This window comes from Tachypleus tridentatus, chromosome 10, assembly GCF_004210375.1.
Source record: "Tachypleus tridentatus isolate NWPU-2018 chromosome 10, ASM421037v1, whole genome shotgun sequence".
Taxonomy (NCBI): Eukaryota; Metazoa; Arthropoda; class Merostomata; order Xiphosura; family Limulidae; genus Tachypleus; species Tachypleus tridentatus.
This window is the reverse complement of record NC_134834.1, coordinates 39,839,316-39,862,963: the sequence shown is the minus strand read 5'-3', so window position 1 is coordinate 39,862,963 and position 23,648 is coordinate 39,839,316. Positions and strand designations below refer to the sequence as shown.

Sequence of the window (23,648 nt, the reverse complement as noted above, 5' to 3'; positions counted from 1 at the left end):
GACTTCAAAGCCAGAAGGAATCTTGTATTAAATACACCTCCAGCATTTCTTCAACCACCAGTTCAAAATTCATATGGGACAAGATCTGGAAAGTGAGTGGATGATATACTTCTGCCCCATCTCTATCTTAATATCCAATAGTCATTAAGTTGCTGATGCTTAGAACATTACCAATACTCTTGGTGAATGTTTCTCTCTTGTATCTAGTTCTTCAAACTCATCTCCTTTCTTCTTAGCTATTAAAACACAAGCTGAACATCTGCCTCTTTCCTTTTTGACTGATCATCTCTATGACTACAATTGCCTTCTTACACTGGTGGAACTCAAACTTGCTCTTTATTGGTCTGGCAAAACATTGGTTGGACCTGATGATATACATTATGAGATGCTATGTTACCTTACTCTTACCTCTCTTACTATTCTCTTGGCTGTCTTTAACTGGGTATGGCAGGAGAATGTCTTTCCTGATGCTTGGCACCAAGCTATTTTATTCCTTTTTCTTAAACCTGGGAAGGATCCAAAGATTCCTTCAAATTACCATCCAAATGCTTTGACAAGTTTTTTCAGTAAGATCTTAGAGAGGATGATTAATGGTTGTCTTGTTTGGTTCCTTGAATCAAACAACCTTCTCTCACCCACTCTGAAAACAACGCTCCACGATATACCACTTAATTCGCCATGAAACATCAGTCATAGAAGTCTTTTTGAAGCAACGACATCTTGTTTCTATTCTTTCGATTTAGAGAAAGCTTATGATACAACATGGAGTTATGGCATCATGCAAGACCTTCACTCATATGGATTGCATGGCAATTTGCCACTTTTTATTAAGCATTTTTTAACGAACTGCCGATCAGGTCTGTGTGGACTCAACACTTTCCTATTTTTTTCCACAGGAACTTGGAGACCCTCAGGGCTGTGTTCTGAGTGTCACACTTGATTATAAAGATTAATGCTATCAGTGAACAGCTACCCCCTACATCTTTTTGTTGATAACTTTCACATCTCATGTCACTCATCAAACATAAGGTTTATTGAGTGACAGCTACAAACTGCAGTAAATCATATACTTAAGTAGACCACAGCAAATGGTTTTCAATTTTCTCTCTCTAAAACTGTTTGTGTACATTTCTGCCACCAACGGGGTATTCACCCAGATCCAGAACTTCGTATTGATAATGATGTACTTCCTGTCGTCCATGAGGCAAAGTTCTTATGTCTTATATTTGACTGTAAAATAAACTTTATTCTGCACATCAAGCAACTTCATGTCAAATGTATAAGAGCACTGAACATCCTCCGTGTCCTCTCTTCCACCTCTTGTGGAGCAGATCGATACTCAGTGCTTAAAATTTATCGTGCCCTTATCCAATTCAAACTTGATTATGGGTCTATGATTTATGGTTCTGCCAGGACCTCAGCACTGTAAATGTTGGATCCTGTCCACCATCAGGGGCTTTGACTTTGTACTGGGGCCTTTCGTACTTCTCCAGTCCAAAGTTTAAATGTGGAGTCTCACGAACCCCCTCTTTATATTCTCCGTTTGCAGCTGTCTCTTATGTATGCTTCTAAACTTCGATCTTTACCACAGTATTCTACTTGGGGTTGTGTTTTCCATCCTCAGTGGGCCACACTTTTTTATTGTAGAAAATCTGCAATTATTCCTTTTAACCTTCATGTCCAGGCACAATCGGAAAAATTGGATTTATCTTTTTGAATAGCATAGCAGTATCCACAGATTAGCCTCTTTCACCTTGGCTAATCCCCAACTGTGACCTATCTTTGAGTCATCTGAGGAAGGCAGACCCTCCTGATTGGAAATATCACTCTTTATTTTCTGAACATCTTTCAAACAATCCATCCATTCCCATATATACAGCTAATTCAAAATCAGGTGAATCTGTAGGCTTTGCCATGGTTTGTCACAGTTTGTTTGTAGCACACAGAATCCTCTCTACAATTTCTGTGTTCACTGCCAAATTGTATGCCATTTCCCTTGCCCTGAATCATATTGAAACTGTGCAATATATGAATTGTGTGAACTATACTGATTCACTCAGCTGTCTATTGGCCGTGACATCATTCCATGTTAGTTACCACCCTGTTCTTATCAATATCCAAAACAAACTGGCCCATCTCTCCATCATCTATCTCTGTTCAGTTTTTTTGGATACCAGGTTGTGTAGGTATTTGTGGGAATGAGCTAGTTGACATAGCAGCAAAGTCCATCTGCTCTGGCTCTATCACCACCGTACCTGTTCCATACATGGACTATGGTCCAGTTATCAAAACCCGACTGTACACTAGTTGGCAGTCAACCTGGAGTGAGCAAGGAAATAATAAGCTTTTTCAAATGAAGCCTTCTTTAGCTCTTTGGCTATTTTGTTTCTGTGAAGATCAAAGGGAGGAAGTTGTTTTGGCTAGGCTACGCATTGGTCACAGTTTTTAGCTCACCACTTTGTTTTATCTGGTACTGATGCACCAATGTGTGGTCTATCTGTTACTCAGGTCACAATCATACATAATTTATTATCATGCCTCTGTTACAATCAAGAGTGACGATGCCATTTTAAACATATTTTTAAGGTAGGTTTGCCCTTGACATTAGTCAATGTCATAGATGATACTGCCCACCTCACTCATGTTTTTATATTTTTAAGAGCCATTGGTCTTTTTAACTTACTTTATGGTTCTTATTGAACTATATACTGTTTTAGCATGATTTCTTTTACACATTTTAATTTTTATTTTGACCTGAACCCAGGACTGGAAAGGCCAACTTCAGGTGACTAACATCAAGTTTGAACTTAATGCTTCAGTCTCCCTGGCAGGCCTTAATTTTACATATTTTATGTATATTTACCTTAATTTCCATATACCATTATAGTACACTACATCTTGTGTGGCACAGATAGCCTAGTAGTTTTGTGCCAATAAAAATGAAATACCTACCTACCTACCCTGTATCAACTTCCTTGTACATTAGTATTCAGAATAAATTCTATCAACATGCAAGGTTCCCACTGCTTAATCAGATTGTCAGCAACATTGGTGATTATTATTATACCTTCAGGTGCTAAGATTTTTTGGATGTGTTATAATCTCACCCATCATTCCAGAAGCTATGCAGGTCTTTGGGTAACAATTGGTTGTTCAGTTCACATCTTCCCAATACTATTCACCTAACCTGTATGTTCTCCATCTCCCACAGTTCATTGGGATTTGGAACTCAGCTTTAAGGTTAGATGAGTCTCATTGGTCTGGGACAGTGAGAGTGTTGGACTAGTTCTTCAGAGTTTCATTCATGTCTAGTTGTTAGCCTTATTAAAATAGCAGATTGGTGTGCAGTCATCAGTTCTCATTGTCTGTATCATTGCTTAGATTCTTCAAGGTTCACAAGTTAATCATTCCTCAATTTGTATTGATGTTTTTTACTTAAAGTGTAAATGTCCAACCTGGTTATAGTTGGCACCTAACTGCACTTTACCAGTGGAGTCCCTCCATTATTGGCATTTGTGGTGCACATTGATGAAGTACTGCATTTCTGGGTTTACTTCATTTGGCCTCACATGGTTTCTGCTGTCTGTACAAGCTTTCTCTTCCTTTTATTTTCTCTTACTCTGCACACAGCATTCTATGGACAACTGGTTACTGCTGGCAACATCTTGTCAATTATTAGACCATCATATCCTGATTCTGTTTTCAAATACAACCCAGGCAAGCTTCTTTTTCAGAACCACAACATCTGTTCTTGCTCTAATTCAGTATGCTATCAATCTGGGTATTTTTTATTTTTCATTTTTTCTCTCAGGCTCATCTGTTTTCCATCCTACTTATTATTATATAATAGGACCATACCTGGTGGTGCCTTTGGAACAAAAACATAGCAATCCTTTTATTGGTCTCCAGGTGACCAGATGTCAAATACATTTATTTCCTGGCTAGCCTAGATTCTTTAGTCAGGATCATTCTTTTATACTGGTTTTTTCAGTCAGGATGTTACTACAATTTGGTTCCTCTACTGCCATCTCATCCAGAGTTCCATTCTCTTCTCACATGCCTTGCTCCAGGTATGGAGTACCTGTACTACCAGTCAGGAATTCCAGAGTATATGCATGGATAACAAGGATTCCCTACACAGTATTTTTGTCCTTCTTACTCTTCAACAAATGAGGTCTCGTAATGTGGGCTTCTTGAGGGGTAAATCATAAAGCTTCACTTTGACTTTTCCATAATGGTATCTTATGTTCTCAGCAAGGAGGCATGTGGTCTGTGGATCCTTATTTTTGAATGTTGGACCTCCTTTCTTAAGGCTAGTCTTATCTTTTCACTTTTTTAACGTCATATTTCTTGGGTGTTGCATGTGGTAGCTGGTCAATTGCCTCAATCTAAAAAGATTTTCCAGAGAAAATAAATGTTGCATTGCAAGGTTCAGTTGGCTTGCTTCTTATTTCACAACTCTAATGGGTGGGTTAGTCTCTCATTGGATCATGCAATTACTGGCAATTTTATCGTCAGTATCTTATCTTTGGACCTTGAGAATATTTGCTTTCCATCAGGACAGGACAGAATTACTACTTTGAATCTTCTCTCCAGTTTGTATGTTACCTAGGGTACACAATTTGAGGCATTACAACACATCATCAGGTCCTGTTGATGGTACTAGATTGTCAGCTACCCCCAAGTTTATACTTCTGAACTCCTTTACAGTGTGTCCAACTCTTTCATTTCATTTTAGTCTCTCTCTGTGGAGGAAGCCATGATTGGATATGGTACTCCTAGCTATGCAGAAGCTCAAACTCAGTCAGGGTGATTTGTGCTTTTTGTCCACAGACCATTTTCTCATTCTCTCTACATCCTCAGTTAAATTCTTCTTACACAATATACTAGCAGACAAGAAAGGGGTTTAATTTACAGTTCATTTGCTCAATTTTTCTATCTCAAATCGGATTTTCATATTGGTCATGTTTAGTGAAGGTCTTGCAGGTTTTGTTGCCTGCACTTATTACCTTTAGATATACTAAACAGTGCCTTATTCTGGGCTTTCTTTGAAGACATGGTATATTATGTGAATCATATCTCATCAGATTTTTCTTTTCTATGTTTTTAGCAGCCAAGTTAAATTGTCCACTGGAGGTCACTGTGCAGACTGGTATGTGGATCTCCATCAGTATCTTTATTTCACATTATTTGTTTGAGGGTTTTTGCTTACCACTGTAGCTATCTTAACTATTTCTGCTATATTACCCAGAGGGGTAAGTATTTTTATTTCTACCTTACAGGGTATCTTACCTTGTTTTCACAGGATCCCAGTCTGTGGTGAATTTTGCCCAGACATGTGTTTTTTATCAAACCAATTCTGCAGTAGCAACCACTATTTCACTATGACTACTACCAGTTGCAATAGGCTCTGTAGGAGCTTACCAGGTTGTTTTTACCTTAGTATGCTGGACCACCACTCGTGGACTATTAGATGTAAAACTAAAAAGTCTCTTTCTCATCCCTGCTGATCATTGAATTAAATTCCTCCATTCCTGGAGAAGAAGGTGAAGTTGTAAGCCCTATCTAGGTGATTGTGTTTTTTCCCAGATGTTGGTAGGAGCAGTGCCAGCCTATGTCAGAGCCTACTCCATAGTATTGGTTCAGGTTTTATATTCTGCTATCAAGTTGGAGTGTACATGGCTCTTCTTTTACAGTCAGTATTGGTTTAGTATATTGTTTATTGGTAGGAGGTCTATTATTTCCTCATGATTCTGAATGCACAGTAGTGCCATCATAAGTCATTAGTTAAGCGTAGTTTTTCCATGTTCTCCTCCTAATTCTAGGGGCAGGTAGAAGGCTCCTTGCCCACTTGGTTGGGAAATGAGGATGAATGCTCATAATTCCAGACCCTCAGTTCAGTGGTATGCCTGTAAATTTAAAACACTAAAAATAAAGTTTCATTATTCTTGTTTGGCACAGCACAAATAACCCCGTATGTAGCTTTGTTGTTAAATACAAACAAACATAATTTTGGACCAGATGAGTTTTGTTCCTTTGGTCAAGCAAGGTATAAATGATCCCATCATTCAGAGCCTAGGATATTGCTTTTTAGGCTACTTCAAGTGGAGGAAAAGGTTTATTCACTGTAGTGTTTCTTACATTTCCATTGTGATTTTGGTGATTCAAAATGTATCAGTTTATTGCTACAGGTTGATATGCAGTCAAAAGTACATCTGTGTATAATGTTGTTGTCTAGTTGCTCTAACCACCAACATAAAATATAGGGATCAAGCCCTCTTAATTCCTATCCTGAGTAGTGGAACCTAGATTATCTGGTTGGGGTTGGCCTTATAGTAATGATTGCTTATGTACAATTCCACCCTTCATACTGAAACTGAGTTCAGGATGAAGAGCATACCTGTTATGGGTGTAGTGCATTTACTCCGTTTTAGTATCATTATTACCTTGATATGCTCATGATCTATGCAGATGCTTTCTATATGGATAATGTCTTCCACCTTCACAGTGTGGGATTCTTGCTATAAGTGGGATAGGAGGAATGTATATTCTGGAAATCAACATTTTCCTAAATTGATAATGTATTTCCTGTTGTACTTCACATTCTCCTGTACTTCCTGCACACTTAGAGGCTGTATTAAGAGATCGGATAGTATCAGTCTTAAAAAAGCATGAAAATTATCTGAATGAGCTGATTATATATGGTATCATAATATATATCACTTTGACATAGGTGAATACTATCTCAAGACAAATATTGCCAAGGGCAGTTGAGTGGGGTATAAAAGACTGGAGCAACCAAGAAAAACTCAAACCAATGCTTAGATGGATAAAGATGAAACCCTAGTGGTTGAGTAGAGCCTATAAGTGCGAGGGAGGTAATATGATTGGAAATACATTTTCAATTTAGAAAAATGTTGATTTCAACCCCTGGAAAGGGTTAAATAATTAGCCCAAAAATTAGGTAAAGTTACTACTTTTTGGAGTAAAATACACAAAGTCTCAACAGTAAATATAAGTAATTGCAACTTCAACATCATTTTTGTTAAATTTTATTTCTGTCTTTGTGACTTACATCATTGATGCATAAATAATTTTGGAAAATATGTTAGGATGAGGTTCATTTCAACCCCACTGGTAATTCTAGGCTTAAGTTGTTTGTTTCTTCATTTTGAAAATTTTGGTCAGTTTGGTATACAAATAGCTTCTGGAGGTCTGGAACTTCAAAATATCATTGTAACTATTAGAGGGATGGTATTTGTTCCTATTTGTAATGGAGTCCTTCTGATTTTTGATCCCAGGTGATAATATTACAGCTATACTCTTTTTAATTCTTATTTTATGTTTTGAGAATTTTATATCACAAAATTCAGTATATTTGTTATGGAGATGAAATGAAACAATTCTGTTAAAATTATAGTCGCTTAAGCATATGTACTTCTGCAATTTTACTTACTGTATTTCTACACTTCCATAACACTGAATAAAGTTTCTGCCCATCAGAAATCATTTTGACAGATAGTACAATTATAAGTTACGATACGAATATTATTGTTATCATAAAGATATCAGAATAAAAGTCATCTAGCTGAAACTGTGTATTAAAAAGCAAGGGTTAAAAAAACAACAACTTTCATATCAGGATTCTACTATACCCTTACAACAAAGGAATGTTTTTAAAATATTAAAAAACAAACAAGTAGGTTTATGTCTTAAAGTAAAAAAAAAATCAGTTACAATACAAGAAGAAATTGCATCCCTATACTGTTCTGTGGAATATCATAACAGGGCCCTTACACCTCAAACATCAGGAATAGAAAAATAACAGATTTTAGGTGGGTTTAACCATGATATCCATAAAGAAAGCTAGAAGTGGTAATAAAAAGGAAAGAAATGTCAACTACTATAATTACTACTGTCATCATGAAACAAACTCTTGCTGAACATGAATGTTGCAGAAATGTCCCTGAATATACTGCCCAAAATAAGTGAAAACTGTGTAGTTGTCTGTTGTATTATTCAGATTTCAAAATTACTCGTGGTGGGTAAGTAACTAAAGAAATTAATTTTTTTTTTTAAGGCTGGGATTCCAGTTTAAAATAGCATCTTTTCTATTATCAGACTTAAGTAACTTTGTTTTTTGGAACTATATATAAAATAGTTTGACTTGGAAAATATTTTTACTAACAAAATGAGATTTTTATCTCAATGTTGTTAATTTTATTTACTTCTAGCATGAAACAGTAAATGGGTATAGAAACTACTTCAGTGGTATAGTTGGGTAAGTGTTGTGTGTTAATTGTTTACTGGAAAATATGCTAAATGTATAAATTAGACTGTATAGGATAAATGTTTAAAATATATGGGATGTTGAAATTCACTAATGAAGTTTTGTAACTCTAGTATATATTTTAATAGTGAATTTTAGAATTATTGCTATTTATGACAACATAGGTCAGTAGCATGCTCATGAGAAATTTACCATAAGACTACATGTTAAAGTAGCCATATAAGGAAAAGGTAGTTTTTAAGTTCTTAAATATGTCTGAAACTTTATATTAGAATATGAATTTCATTATTTTTTTTTTCGAGGTCATATTCAGGTTAACAAAGGTGACCTAGGAAGGTTGAAATATTGTTTCAATAAAAGTTTTAGTACCCATTCCAACCATTTTGAGATACAATTTTGTTGGTTTTAGTCTGAGAAAATGTCAAGATTTGTTATATTTGGGTTAAACGTTATATTAAAAAGTGTTTGAGAAGTAAGCTTTTATATAACGTGTATTTTGATAACTGTGATTTACATGAATGCTTTCTTTATGCAAGACTTTTAAAGAGTGACCTAAAAAGTGATATTTGTTTTAGGTTTTTCGTTGTTGAAGATCATATATTAAATACTGCAAGTGGGCTTGTGAATAGAGCATATCTTGAAGAAGTGTGGGAAAATGCTTTGTCCAAAATTTTAGCTTCTTTAAGAAACCACTCAGTAAGTTGTCATTTAGATATCAATATGTAATCACTGAATTTTATGAATGTTCATAAGTAAGAACGTAAAATTGTCACACAAAAATTATTAATTTTAGCCAGTAGGACAGTGAACTTAAGTAGTTTGTAAAAAGAAAAGAAAAAGAATCTTCTAATTTCTAAATTTTCTAGTATTATTATTACAAAACATTTTTACATATATAAAGAATATTAAGTTTACCAAGAAATGACTTATTTTAGGTAAGGAGAATGAAATTCTAAAAACAGTTATTGATTTGTTTTATTTCATATTTTTAAAAGGAAATAGTAAAACCAGTTATTAATAACATTACAAAATGATTATCTTTTCAGATGAATGACTTTTAAAATTTTATTTTGTGAAATATATGTTTTGTTTATGATGACCTAAGGAAGTTGAAATGTTATTTGTTTTGTGCTTTTCAAATAGAAGTTTTATATACCCTTATCAGCTTCCTCTGCACTGTATATATATGTTTCAAGTGAGTTCTTTGTCATCATGACTGTTTTATGGTTGTTTTTACATTCTATTAAAGGAAGTTGTGTAGAAAATAAGATGAAATTAAGATAATAGAAACATTCCACATGTAGATAATTAATTTTGCCCCTATTTTGTTTCATATAAGTATTTAGGGTGAAAGAAAAATTTCTGCATGGCTCAATAAACTTTTGTAAAAGTTAAGGAAGTGTAATATTGTTTTAGGCTGGAGATGCAGTTAAATATTCAGCATTTTAAAATTATTTGAAGAAACTATTCTTTTGAATATAAGGTAGTTAAAAATCACTTTTACAAGTTAATATAATTATTAAATTTATGAAAATAAACACTTAGGTTTTGTTACTGTTATTTTTGTATTTTATTCAGTCATACTGTACTGATGCAGACCTGATGTTGAAAGTGAAACATTTAATAATGTTATTCAGCTTTACTCTAGGGGTAAGCATCTTATTTTAATTAACTTAACATTACTTCTCATTCAGTATAAATGTTTTTATATCAACTGAAGTTAATTTTTAGTGCTAGTTTAATAAAGTATAATATTGTCTTGGTCATTCAAAGGGCTTTGATACACTACTAAGTTCTTTGCTGATGTTTTCAAAAATAAAAAAGTATCTAAAAAGCAGTTTTAATAATTAGCTAAATATTTCATTATAAGTAATGTTTTCTTACTAAATTTATAATTAAGATCAGATATAATACTTGCAAGTATTTTAAACACTTTTTTACTTTAGCTATATATCCAGGCCTGGTCATCTTTTACTAAGCTTATAACCATGAAATATTACTTAGGCAAGTTTTTAGTAAATATTTATACAAATTTGTTAGAGAAATCAGTTTTTCTAAATATGTGTTTTTGCTGATAATGTGTCTGCAAATTTACTGAACTTTTATTAGACGAGTCCAAGTCATATTTCATACCTCCTAAATGAGTATTATTATTTTTTCTCTATAAGTCTTTGTACTTTATCTTTTTTTAATTTTTTTTTACATTAATACCAACTGCACCAAAACCATATGAAACAAAAGTTGAAAAATATGAAATAACTGAAAAATAATTTTTTTCATTTTTTTAAACTAGAATGACTGCATATCGTAAAGAACAATTACAGTTCTTTATCTTAAGAGCTATGAGCCTGTTACATTTTTACAGTTGCTTGCATTAATTTTTCTTGTGTTTATGCATTTTGTGCCCTTTCTAATTATTGTGAAAAGCAGTAAATCTCCAAATGGATAGCAGTGCAAACAAATAGATCAAGTTATATCATACATGCCTAACTTTGCATGTTTCTTGTGGGTTCCTCAAGGAGTAATGATGAAAACTTGTATAATTTGTTTTTAATTTAAGTTTTGTTACTTAACCTAACAAGTTTTAAATGTTTATATTTCAGTTGTTTATGTTTAGAAAACCTAGAACTTTTACATCTTTAGGTTGGTTTCACCTAAAATGTCTGCTTTCAAGTGCTTCCTCTTTTTTCTAACATTGTTGGTTCTTGAAAACTATAATTCATATATGTAGTTTCCAAATATGAACTTTAGAAAATCAACACTAGATTAGACTGTACAAAAACTAATGCAATTTATGTGGCTTTCCAACTGATCTACAGATAAGTTCAAATAATGTTATTACTACTTAAACCAACTTGTCTGAACATATTAAGCTCTCATGGCATATTATTAGCTTTTATTTATATGACTTATTTAGCTTACAGGTTTCATTTACTGTTTGTTATAAATATGTCCAACAGCAATATCAAAGAAAAATTTAAGCATTTCTTGAAAATAAGGGAATGAGAAAGGTATGTCAGTGTGGGTTGAACAAATATAGTGATATTTTAGTAAAGCAGTAAGACAGGATGTTGAAATTTTATATTCTAGCCTATCAGTATCTGTAACACTTGCTTTTAATTGAATAAATGATCTGAAGCACATATATAAATGAGAAACCATAGTACCTCTGAGTCATAAGACTGTGAATTGCAGATTCAGAATTTATTTAAATATTTCATTTTAAAATTAAGTGATAATTTAAGTTGATTTGAATTTTAAACTGATCTACTGTCAAATATATTGACATATGTTGGTAATAAAGTTTTCTAATTCAATTTTTAAAGTAACTATATATATATCATAACATTCACTTTGACCCCCACTCACATCCATGGGGTTAATTGGTTTTTTTGCTTGGTATACACCTTCTAATTTGTGTGTTTTATATTTTCTATCTTGTGTGAATGGATGTTTTAAGAACACTTTTTGTTTTTTAGAGTTATGGCTATCCTGTTGGTCAGTTGTCTGACCTGCTTGTGGAGTTGAGAGACCAATATATTGAAATTCTGATGAAGAAGTGGGTTCAAGTTTTTAGAGAAATCTTTGATGATGATAACTACCAACCAGTCCAAGTGGTAAATCAAGCAGAGTATAATCATGTGTTGAAAGACTTCCCATTTCATGATGAAAATTTAGAAAAGGTGAAAAATATTATGTGAAAAGTAACTGTGAAATTGTATGTAAAGCTTCAATATCTTTATGCAGACAGGTTAAAAATCATTGTTGTTAACATTATATTAAGCTAAATTTCTGTGTAGTGTTAAGTCACACTTCTTTAGTTATTGATACCTGTGCTTACATTATGTAAATCCACCATAGTTATTAATATGGAGCAATCAAAATTAATGCTGATTTTTGTGGTCTGAGTCCAGCAAATATAGCAATGAATCACCAAGTATCATTTAAGTAGTGGTTCCATGCACCAGTAAAACTTCCATAGCAAAAGTGGCCTGTGATAATCAATAATGTGTTTTCTGTATGTTATGTCCTCACCTGACTACTTCACAGACACAGTTACTTTTTTTTTTCCTAGTGTGTAATTAATTTTGACATGCATCTGAACTATTGCATTTCATGAAGCTTATGAAGGGATAGAACAGTAACTTGGTACATTATTGACATTATTAACATAAATATAGCTGAAGCAATGTTGCAAGCATCTAGTGGTACGCCATTCATGCTTAAATATCTGTTGTTATTTTGATCTCATAAATTTTAAGACCTATTACTTTGATGTCAAAATTAATGGAAGACCATTTTATCTTATTGAGTGTATATATTTGTCTTGAATATGAGTGTCAGTGATAGTTATTGCTTCCTTTGTATCTGCTTTCTCTTTGTTCCTCATAGATATTTTGATCACCTTCATTAAGTACTACTCCTGACACTGATAACTTTTATTGTATTGTATGTGAAGAATGGTGAAAAAGAAAAGATGATTCTTTTTCATAAATTCTGTGCAGATACTCCATTATATATGAACGATGGCTTTCAAGATATAATTTTAAGCAAAAGTTTTATAGGTATGTTAAGTGAAGTTGCTGTAATTCTATTTTCATTGACCATTTTTGTCATAAAAGTAGCCATTGTTTTCTATATACGATGCTGGCCAAAATCTTAAGGCCAATGAACATAAAGAAAAAGTATGCATTTTCTGTTGTTAGACTCAACCACTTATTTGAGTAGAGCTTTGAAAGATGAAAATAAGAAAAGGGAAAATAAAAATAAAAACCTTTATTCTTTATTTAATAGAGAAAATTGAACACTATGAAACTAGCTGAAATACTAGCTGGTCAAAAGTTTAAGACCATACCAAAAAGAAGTCCTAAACACGGTAGGAAATGCCCAACAAGAGGTCTTAGTAGTGAGTTGCATGGCCGTCATTGCAAATAACTGCAAACTTTTGCTTTGGCATGGTCAGTATAAGCGTTTGCAGAAGGCTGGCTGGAAGGTTATTCCAAGTGGTGAAGATGGCTTCATGAAGATCATGCACTGTTTGGAATTGACGTCCATTTCTGTAGACTTCCCTTGCCATCCACCCCCAAACATTTGTAATGTGGTTCATTTCGGGCGAACATGCTGGATGTTCCAAAAGAATCATGTTATTCGCCATGAAAAAGTCCTTTGTCCTGCTGAAAGATCTAGTCATTTCCACACAAGCAAAGGCCTTCAGTCAATAAGGATGCTCTCTCCAACATGCCAATGTAGCCAGCTGCTGTTTGACACCCATGTATAACCTGAAGCTCCATTGTTCCATGGAAGGAGAAAGCACCCCAGATCATGATGGAACCTCCCTCACTGTGTTGTGTAGAAAATGTCTCCAGTGGGATATCCTTATCGTGCCAGTAACGTTGGAAGCTACCTGTACCATCCAGGTTAAATTTTTTCTCATCAGAGAACAAAACCTTCATCCACTTTTCTACGTCCCATGTTTGGTGCTTCTCAGCAAAGTTTAACCGAGCTATTTTGTGGTATGAAAGGAGGGGTGGCCTTTGAAGCCATTCTCTCATAGATGCCGTCTTATTGTTCTTGAGCTGCATTCTGCATTTGTAAGGGCCTTAACCTGGTTTGAGGATCGGCTGGTGTCTTGCCGGACAACCCGTCGAATTCTCCTGCTCAACGCTGGCAAAATTTTCTCAGGCTGACCACTTGAAATTCTTATTCCATATTCCTCATGGTCTTTTAAGAAATTTGCAACAGCAGTTTTACTACGCGAAGTCACGTTGAGAGGGACCTTGCTTTTGCAGCTCGACAATTGTGCCACGTTCAAACTCTGTCAACTTTATAGTCTTTGACATGTTTTTACCCAATGTGACACAGGAGATGTCAGTGGGAGATATTGACAACGCTAATGCTTGAACACAAATGATTAAATTTCATTATGTGTTTACCGATTAACGCTTCGTTTCAGTATGGTCTTAATCTTTTGACCAGCTAGTATTTAGGCTAATTTCATAGTGTTAATATTTTCCCTATTAAATGGTAAAAACGTTTTTTCTTTTTCTTTTTTCTTTTCTTATTTTTATCTTTCGAAGCTCTACTCAAATAAATGGTTAAGTCTAACAATGCAAAATCCATATTTTTTCTTTATGTTCATTGGCCTTAAGATTTTGGCGAGCCGTGTATCACTGGGAGCTTGTTATCTTATAGCTTTTTAGCCTTCATCAGTATCAAATCCTTGTTAATAATGTATTACCAGATTGAACAGAATAGCTTATTGATACAAATGAGGTTCTTTTTAATAACCATAGTTAGTGACATAACTACTATATTAGGATCTGTACATTTTTTGCTGTTCACACCTCTATGTTATATTTAACTACAGTTTAGTTTCTCCAAAGATAATGCTACTAATTATGATGGAAAACTATACAAAATTGTCAAAAATTTAATTTAGACATATAACTTTATGAAAACATAATCACTTTTAGACATATAAACCACTTTGGCATTTAAATACATTTAAGTTATATAAAAAGATTGATCAAGCAGTGTTAAAAACTACTGATTCATTTATGTCAGTGCCCTGCTTGTCTTCTTTTTTGAATTACTTCCAATAAACAACACTCGTTTTTGTTTACAGTCATTTGTAATAATGGCACTGTTGTTTTTGTAATAATTGTAGTATTTGGCTCATTCTTATTAGCAAATCCCCTCAAGGTGGATTTTTGTACATAGTGAGAGGGTATCCCAGAGAATATTCTGTACTTTAAGTTTATCTTCTGTGGACTCTGGACATTCATTCACGTATTTGCTGTGCGTGGCAACATGTGAAGAGGAGAGGATCTTGGTGGCTGAGGAGCCCAACCCTAACACACCACTTTGGTCTTGAATTCCTGTAGACTGGTGGCCTTGGGGTGCCCCACCCAGGATCAGTCAGCTTGTCCACTTGCGCTCAGGTCAACTGAGTACCATTGTTACACATTTTCAACAGGTGTTGTGGACACTATATCTGTTTCTAGTGTTTGAGTATAATGCTCATAAAACCTAGGCATTGCTGCAGTATCCTTGTTTGGTATTGCAGTGACTGCCTCCATAGGGTTTCATGGTGGATGGGGATGGTTGGCACTGAAATGTATTATCTTTATTATGGATGTCCCCATCTTTGGAAAAAATAAATAAAGTGAAAAAAAATAGAAACTGATTATTTGAAAATGACCACATATGGACAACACTGTTATATAGTCACCACCTCAGTCAGACTCAACACCTTGATTTATCATTCTGCATTCCTTGTCTGAGAAATATGTAGGGCTAGGGCAGATGTCCCTATTTTTTCATTCAAAAGGGATTAGAGGGGCTTGTTAACTCCCCCAAGTCTGTAAGGAAGCTTTGCTCGGAAGACATTTTGATGGAAACATCTTCACCACAATACACCACGCTCCTGTTGAATTCGAAGGCTATGGGGGATATACCCATCAAGGTTACTTTTCATGCAGGTTTGAATTCTTCTAGAGGAATTTAACACTTTTGCTCCTGCTCTGCCGCTGTAGCGTAAAGTGCATGTCACAACGTTTGGAATGTTATTTTGAAAAGATTTATTAAATAACATTTTTACTACATATGTAAATGTGATTGCAATCAAAATGTAATTTATAGTTTAAATTTTAAAATTATATGTTTTAATTTTCTAATTTAAAAGTAAATGTACAAAAAAAAGATGTTAAGTATCATTTTTTGAGTGTCTCATGAATAGTCCAGTTGTCTTAATTCTCAGTTTCTATTTTATTATGCCTACCATAAAACATGTAGAAGTATCTAATGAATTAGAAACTCAAATTTGAGATATAGACAAGCTAAATACAAAATAAGAACATCCCACCTCTATGATTAGCTGAGATATGAATATATTTAGTACATCTACCAATGGCTCAGCCCTTCAAATCAATCATTTGAAAGTTCTTAAATAGTACCACCTACTACTAAGTAGCTCAAGCTTATAAACAATAGAAAGAGACTCTTCCCTCTACATAATTCTGATAGTTGTTTATAAGTGACTTGAAGAAAGAAAGAATTTTGCCAAAACTGTAGATGTGTGATCAATAAGTCATTGCTGTGAACAGAAATGGGAGTTTTTTTCCACCCTCATATACTTAGAGACCCTACTAATTTACAGAGATTTTGAGGTTACTAATACTGTAATTTGATATTTTTTTTATTTTTCAAAAGTTAATGTTTGAAGCTTACAAAAATTATCATCTCCACACATCCTATCTGCAAGTCTAAACAAGACTTAGGATAGTACGTATGCACAAGTGCAGAATTTTGTAACACAGGTATGTACTCGAAATCGATGTTTTTCAATGTATTTCCCATTTACATTCCATGTTTTAAGAAATATGACTAAAACTTAAACATTTATGAGTAAATAGTAATAGGTATATTTATACACATGTAACATCTGGTTGCCAAAATAGTATACTTTTGTAGGCCAATACATTGTTAAGCCTACTGCACTTGTGTTAATCTAATTGTCTGAACTGAGGTAAATTTAAAACCACGATATACCACATTTGAAACTTGACAACTTTGAAACAAGAGGGTAGTAAATTTTATACGTATGTGCCCAAATAACACCATATACATATGCTGTGAAATTCAACATACATCATATGAGCATTTACGATGTGAATGGATTGGCAAGGCTCAGAACCTACAATGTTTATTGGACCAGTGCAACTTTGAACTGTATAATAAATGTTTTCACACATTCTAATTGCAATTTTATTACATTTGGAAATTTCTTTTGTAAGTATCTTAGGAAACATAAACTGCTTAGTCCAATATTGTGTTCTTGGACCAAGGGCATGTATGAATGACATTTTTCTGTTTTGTGCATGCATTTTTGCTCTCAAGGGTGTCATATTACAGGTTCTGTGTGCAACAATGGGCTAAAACAATGTGCTGAGACAGTCAGAATGTCATCTTTATTTACAGTGGGTTTAACTTTAGATACTGAAAGTAAAATAAACAGAAAAATTTATTGGATAAGTTTAACAATTAAAATTCTCAGGGTACATACTTTGAATCCTCATGATTAAGAGGTTCTAGAGGTTATACAAATGAAATATGAGATTCTTGAGACAAAGAAAAGTATTTTTAATCTCAGAATGAAAATCACTTTGCTCTCATACTAGTTAAAAAATAATCAACAATTTCACAAACGAATATTAATAAAAAATACTTCATTAAAAATTTGACTGTCTGTGTATAAAAGCCTTGTAATATTTACTAAAAATGTACCAAGTTTTGTGAAGATACACTTATTATATTAGAAGTTATTAGTATGTAACCTTTAACGAGTATATATGATTACAAGTCTGGTCCAGTGGGCCAAGGCAGTGTTGGTAAAGTTAAAGAACATTCCAGTGTCAGAGATTTTTGCTGGTTTCTCCAATCAAGGCCTTTCTGCAATGTGCCATATCTCCACTTGGAAGGGTGGAATAATGCTATCTACAAATGTACTTATTTTGATGTTTGCGTCACCACATCCACCTGCCACTATCAAGGCAGGATATTTATACTGTAAAGTGTAGCCATATTTTTCCAACCCTCTTTGATGTTTCCAGTACCAACAGTTTGGACATTCAAAGACCTCTTGTGGATCTTTAACGTGTGCTTGTTGTGGTAGCAAAAACCATGATGCCTACGAGTTCAAACTAGAACCACACCATGTTAAGTGTAGTAAATGGAAGAGAAAGAGGTGCAACGTTTAAAAACTGTACATGATATTTCATATCTCAAGACTTGGAAATTACAGTACCCCACTCCATCTCGGACATGTGTTGCTGCTCCCCATTCCACTGCTACAGTGGGAGTGCTGACAGATCTTTGTGTACTTTGAACAGAGTCATTCTCCTATTATGTGAAAAGTCTTTTACCCTTTGTGGTTAAGAGAGTTGATAAGTCAGTGTCTACTCCAGTATGTGTTCCCACTAATCCTTCCAGTGATTGCTTGGATCCATTTCCTTTAGCCCTGGCTTCTAGTGTATGCTTGAGCCCATCTTCTTCAGTCCCAAGATGTTAAACAATTATTTGCTCTTGACCTCAGTCACTGGACTCTACATCTACTGACAGAGACCTGCCCACTCTATCCAGGGCAGAATCCATTAGGGTTGAAAGATTTCCTTCTAATAAGGAAAAACAACATGGTCATAAACCAAAGGGTTCTCCACCTAAATAAAAACGGCCACATTGATACAGTGGAACATAGATTACATTAAGAATTTGATTCATTCTTATTATCCTGTGTGCTTCTCTTTGCAGGGAACATTTCTGAAATCTGATGATGCAGTCATTTTTCAGAAGTATTCTTTGTACAGAAATGACAGATTGTGTGATGGATGAGTGCATAAAGAGGTGGAACTGCTGGTTGATCAGCATGCACTTGCCTTTTCTTTGCCAGGTGATACACTCATGGAATCCATAGCCATCCATGTTTCCTTGGGTTATACCATCACTATTTGTTCTCTCTACCTGTCTCCTGGAAACTCTTAAGATCAGTCAGACCTTGATGCTGTCATTGAACAGTTGCCATCTCTCTTTTTAATCCTGGGAGATTTTAATAGACGTAATCCCCTCTGGAATGATGCTGATATTGATGGGAGGGGTTATTCCATAGAGCATATGCAATCACAACCCTTCTGTCATCAGTACTGGTTCTTATACTAATTTTCATCCACACCTAATCAGTCTTTTACTGCTATTGATCTCTCTATCTGCTCAGCTTTACTTTTCTCTCATTTCTCTTTGGGAGTTGACAGTGACCCATGGGGAGGTGGTTATTTTCTTATCATTTTAAGGAAGACTGGCTGTGGTTAATACCAGCTGACCACCTTTTCTAGATGGTAGCTGGACCAGGTCAACTGACCTTTTTTCACTGCCCTCTCAGAACTTGATCCTGCTGTTGCCTGTAAGCCATCAGTAGATGACTGTGTAGCAGCAGCAGCAACTGATTGCATTGTCCAAGCAGCTGCTTTATTCATAAAACCTAAATGTATTTGGTAAATGTGTTTGCTAGGTGATTTATGACTTTTGTATAACAGATATGTTATACTATTACTAGATTTAATCTATTAGGATAAAAAATTTGTTGTGCATTACAATTTTAAGACACTTTAAAAAAGGGTAATTTTGACTTATTTTGTATTTTTATGGTAGTTATGAGGTCAGTCAAATTGACCAACCTCATATAGGGTTTGAGTAAGAGGTAAAATATAAGGTTTTAGTGATAAAAAGCTTTTGAAAATTATTTAGGAGGTTTTAAAAATTGTAAAAATGAAATATGAAACTTTTCAGATGAAGAAAGAGTATTTTTAATCTTTATACAAAAATCACTTTGCATTTAGGACAGTTAGTGTTTTAACTTCAAATATTCACAGATAAATTTTTATTTAGAATACTTCATTCAAAATCTTAATTTTTGTCTACAAAGTAATTCTTCATACTTGCTGAAACCTTATGAAATTTTGTGAAAATACATAGGGCATAGAAGTTACAGTATTCAAGTAAATTCAGTTTGGGGTCATGGACTTGGCCAATTTCACTGAGCTTTCAGCAAGAAAGATAATGTGTGTTAAAATGAGATTCCTCCAGTTATTAATTTGTTTCTATACTTTTAAAGTATTAATGTAACATTGTCACAGTTATTTTATTTTATCAATTCAACTGCATTTTAATAGGCCTGAAGGTAATGCAGTTGCATTTGTTTTACATTTTTTAATAATTAAGCCATTATATGGACATAAAATTTTGCAGTTTTCTTCTACTCTATTTTACACCAACTGCTATAATCATTGAATTTTTTGAAGCATCAAGTATCTGTCAACCAGCATTGAGTTTAAATCATTACAGAAGAGTTTGTTCAAGTTATACAATCATAAGCAGTGTATATTTGTGCTTTACTGAAGACATAGACAAACTTGAACTTTTCATGGTTAATTATTATTATTATTAGTGTAACATTTTATTATGATTATTATTGGAATCATTGTTCACTGATTCTAATAACTGCATGACAGTACTACATTATACTTGGAATGTAAATTTGTTCAAGTAACAAGAATTATCTACCTAAAAGTACTCTTTTATGTAATCTTTTTTTAAATTAATAGTTTAAATAACTTAATGTAGTGGACATTCTTTGTTTTTCCCACAGATGGGCTTTCCAAAGATTTTACCTTTTTCCTATTTTGTGCCTAAAGTTTATAATCAAGTGAAACAGTTCATCTATGCTTGTCTTAAATTTTCTGAAGACCTCAATCTTAGGTAAGTAAAATTGCTCATAATATTTTAGAAAAAAAAAATCTTGGGTGGGATTTGGACTGTGTGATTATGAGTTTAGCCATAAAGAGTGAGAAGTTGTGATTTTTAAAGTGAACTTATTGCAGATGTGTTGTAATAACAAAGCAGGAAGAATAATAATTCTTCTCAAAAGTTGTCCTTAAGTAACTGAATAAGCCTGTGTGGACTTTGACAAAAATAGACAGAATTATTATAAGCACTTATATAGCTGTGATAACCAACAGTGTAACAACTATTTGTAAATATGTTTGACTTGGTTTAATTTATTTTGAAATAAACGGACTCTGTGTTGTATGTTTATTGTTTAAATTTATCACCAACATGTCACTGCCAGAGACATATACTGTAAAGAATTCAGACATATGGAATAACTGAATATGTTTGTAAACAGCACACTAGCCAATCATAATGCATATACACTATGGTTCAAAACACTGGATGGCCTACACGTTTTTATTCATTCGTCACTATTTTTTGGAAATTTGCTTTTGAATTGTTTCAGTGGGCATCTGTTAGTTATACAGAAATGTAAATAATAAAATCTGTAATTTAAAATAAAAGGTGAATCATAATGTCTATAGTCAGTAGAGTTTGTTTTGTATGCTTTATCGTACCCATAATGTGGCTACAGAAACTGCTATTATAGGGAAAACTGCTACTTCAGGGTTCAGAAACTTTCTCATGACAAGGCTTTCCTGAAAATTCTGCATCCTGATGCCCCCATTCAATTAATTTATAGATAATGTGTATGTTAACAGTATTTGTTATTTTTGTAAGCTCTAAAGTCCCCCTGAAACATTTCTGTGACTTCCAATTTGGAAATAATTCTTCTGCTTGATAAGTAAACTTTGAGTTGGAATGAAAGAAAGAAACTTCCTTCAAGATGCCAACCATAAAATACTTTACACAGTAGCCTGTTAATCTTTAGAATAATTTACTTAAGAGTAGTTCTGGAAAGAGGAAAAGACTCTAATGACTTTTTTTTTTACTTGCATATATAATTGGTATTACTCAAGGAGAAGAAGAACCAGTTTGAGAAACATTAATTTTCTGTATTCAGATAAGGGAATATTATAAACTGAGTGTGATTGCTATGGTATCATCAGTACTGATACAGGTAGTTGATATATTTTGTTTGTTACCTCATAAACAAATATAATTGTATAAAGTGACTAAGTGGCATGCTTCACAGCTTATAGTTCTAAAATTTGATATTTCATCCTTGTAATAGGCATAACATTGCATTCAACTACAAACAAAATACTTTAGGTTTTAAAGTGTACTTGTTTATAGCAACTTTTTTTTTCCTCACTTTCTAATCATTCAAAATAAATTATATACATCTGAACTGTAATAACAAAATTAAAATGTTGGCATATTGTTTATTTCATATATTGATCTGATACAGGTAATTTTCAATAACACCTGCATACTCTTTGAAACTTGGATAATACATGCAATACATTAAGTTAAAAGGATTGGCAATACTCTACAAAATGGTTTGTAAAAACTAAAATAATGGAAAAGATGAGGCTTTGTACTTTAAACAGTAATAGAAATTATGTATCAACAAATTTACTGCAAATTCATGTCTGCATATTTTTTGTAACATTTGCTTGAAATTAAAAACCATAAAAAATGTCTTTTGAGTTTTTCATGTTTATTTTAATATAGAAGAGGAATCGATTATGTTTCAAAATTTGAAGTTTAGCTTTTATATTACGTATCCCTGAAATATTTCTCATGCTGTTCAGATTGTATATTCTATTTTTTTTTGTAATCCCTAGTCAAACTGAAGCTGAAGATATGGTTCGGAAATCCACCAATCTACTGTTAACTAGGACACTTAGTGGTTGTTTATCAACTTTAATAAAAAAACCACATCTGGGACTACAAGAGGTATGATGTGCAAAATTGTTAAAATTTATCATTGAAATGTATGAAATTGGAAGCTATGTGCAGAGGACAAATATTTGCATGCTTGATATTTGGTGATATAAGAAGACTTGCCAAAATTTAGTCACTGCAATTATACTGTTTTATTCATTTTGGTAAAAATAAAATAAAAACCCCATATCTCGAGCACATTCGAAAGATGGACCTTTCTTCTTCATTTTGGTGTTACTACTTTTGTTGTTTACCTTCCCACTTATTTTATTGCAGAAAAAATAATTCCTAGTCAGCAGATAATTTTTAACTATTTTGCAAAGGATTGTGACTAATACAGCACGTGGTACCTGAATGCAGATATATGTATGTATGGAATTTAAGTACACTTTGAAATGCGTTGGTGACGATTTGTAATAGAGCAACATAGAATGAAATGATGCTCTAGACAGGTAGTGATCCAAAATGACATAACACAAACAGCTGTTGTTGAACTGCCTCTCCTTTTTCTTGCAGATAGTTGTACCACAGTCATTACTAACATTCACATATTTTATTTTTATTAGCAAATGTGATTTGGACTTTCATCTTTGACAGATGATGCTACTCAATTGTGCTAGAACTGAATTTTTTAAGTTTATCTTCATGGAATGATCTATAGTTTTAATTTTTTATAAATGTTACAAGTTTGTTGTACACACAAAAGAAATGAAATTTTTTTAATATGTAAAGTATTTTGTACTAAAAATAATTCTTTGCATTTACAGAGTCATTCTAAATGTTCTGAGTGTAATGTTATTTTCTCTGTTAAGAATAAAAATACTTCATTTTGTTTTATAGTTTTCATATTTAGGTTCTGTGACCCCTTGAACCTCCTTAATAAATATTAAAAATTTAAATTTTTTAAAGTAAAACTTTGTGTTAATCTGTTATTTTCAGTACATAACACTAATTATAGCTGTATCCTCAACTCTATTGCCACAGGTATTATTCATTATGCATGACACAAGATTTTAGTGTCTTATGTGCAGAATTTTATTAAACAAGTTTATGTTATGCCAATTAATATAGCATAAAATTTCAGTTAATAATTCATAGTTTAATAGTATATAAGTTTTAAGTTTTT

The 23,648-nt window shown here is 33.3% G+C and overlaps 1 protein-coding gene across 8 annotated transcripts in view; it reads left to right on the top strand.

Annotated features, from left to right (window-relative positions):
• The window catches only part of Sec15 (exocyst complex component Sec15), a 115,071-nt gene that overhangs the window by 50,429 nt on the left and 40,994 nt on the right, over positions 1-23,648 (top strand). For all 8 annotated transcript variants that reach the window (XR_013015672.1, XR_013015671.1, XM_076460942.1 and 5 more), the window contains exons 7-12: positions 8,235-8,281; positions 8,866-8,986; positions 9,869-9,940; positions 11,770-11,973; positions 20,490-20,599; positions 22,423-22,534. Coding sequence is in view for 6 of the 8 variants with exons in the window: in XM_076460942.1 (XP_076317057.1) it covers positions 8,235-8,281; positions 8,866-8,986; positions 9,869-9,940; positions 11,770-11,973; positions 20,490-20,599; positions 22,423-22,534 (666 nt within the window). In the remaining 2 variants the exon portion in view is untranslated. The remainder of the gene's footprint in view (positions 1-8,234; positions 8,282-8,865; positions 8,987-9,868; positions 9,941-11,769; positions 11,974-20,489; positions 20,600-22,422; positions 22,535-23,648) is intronic.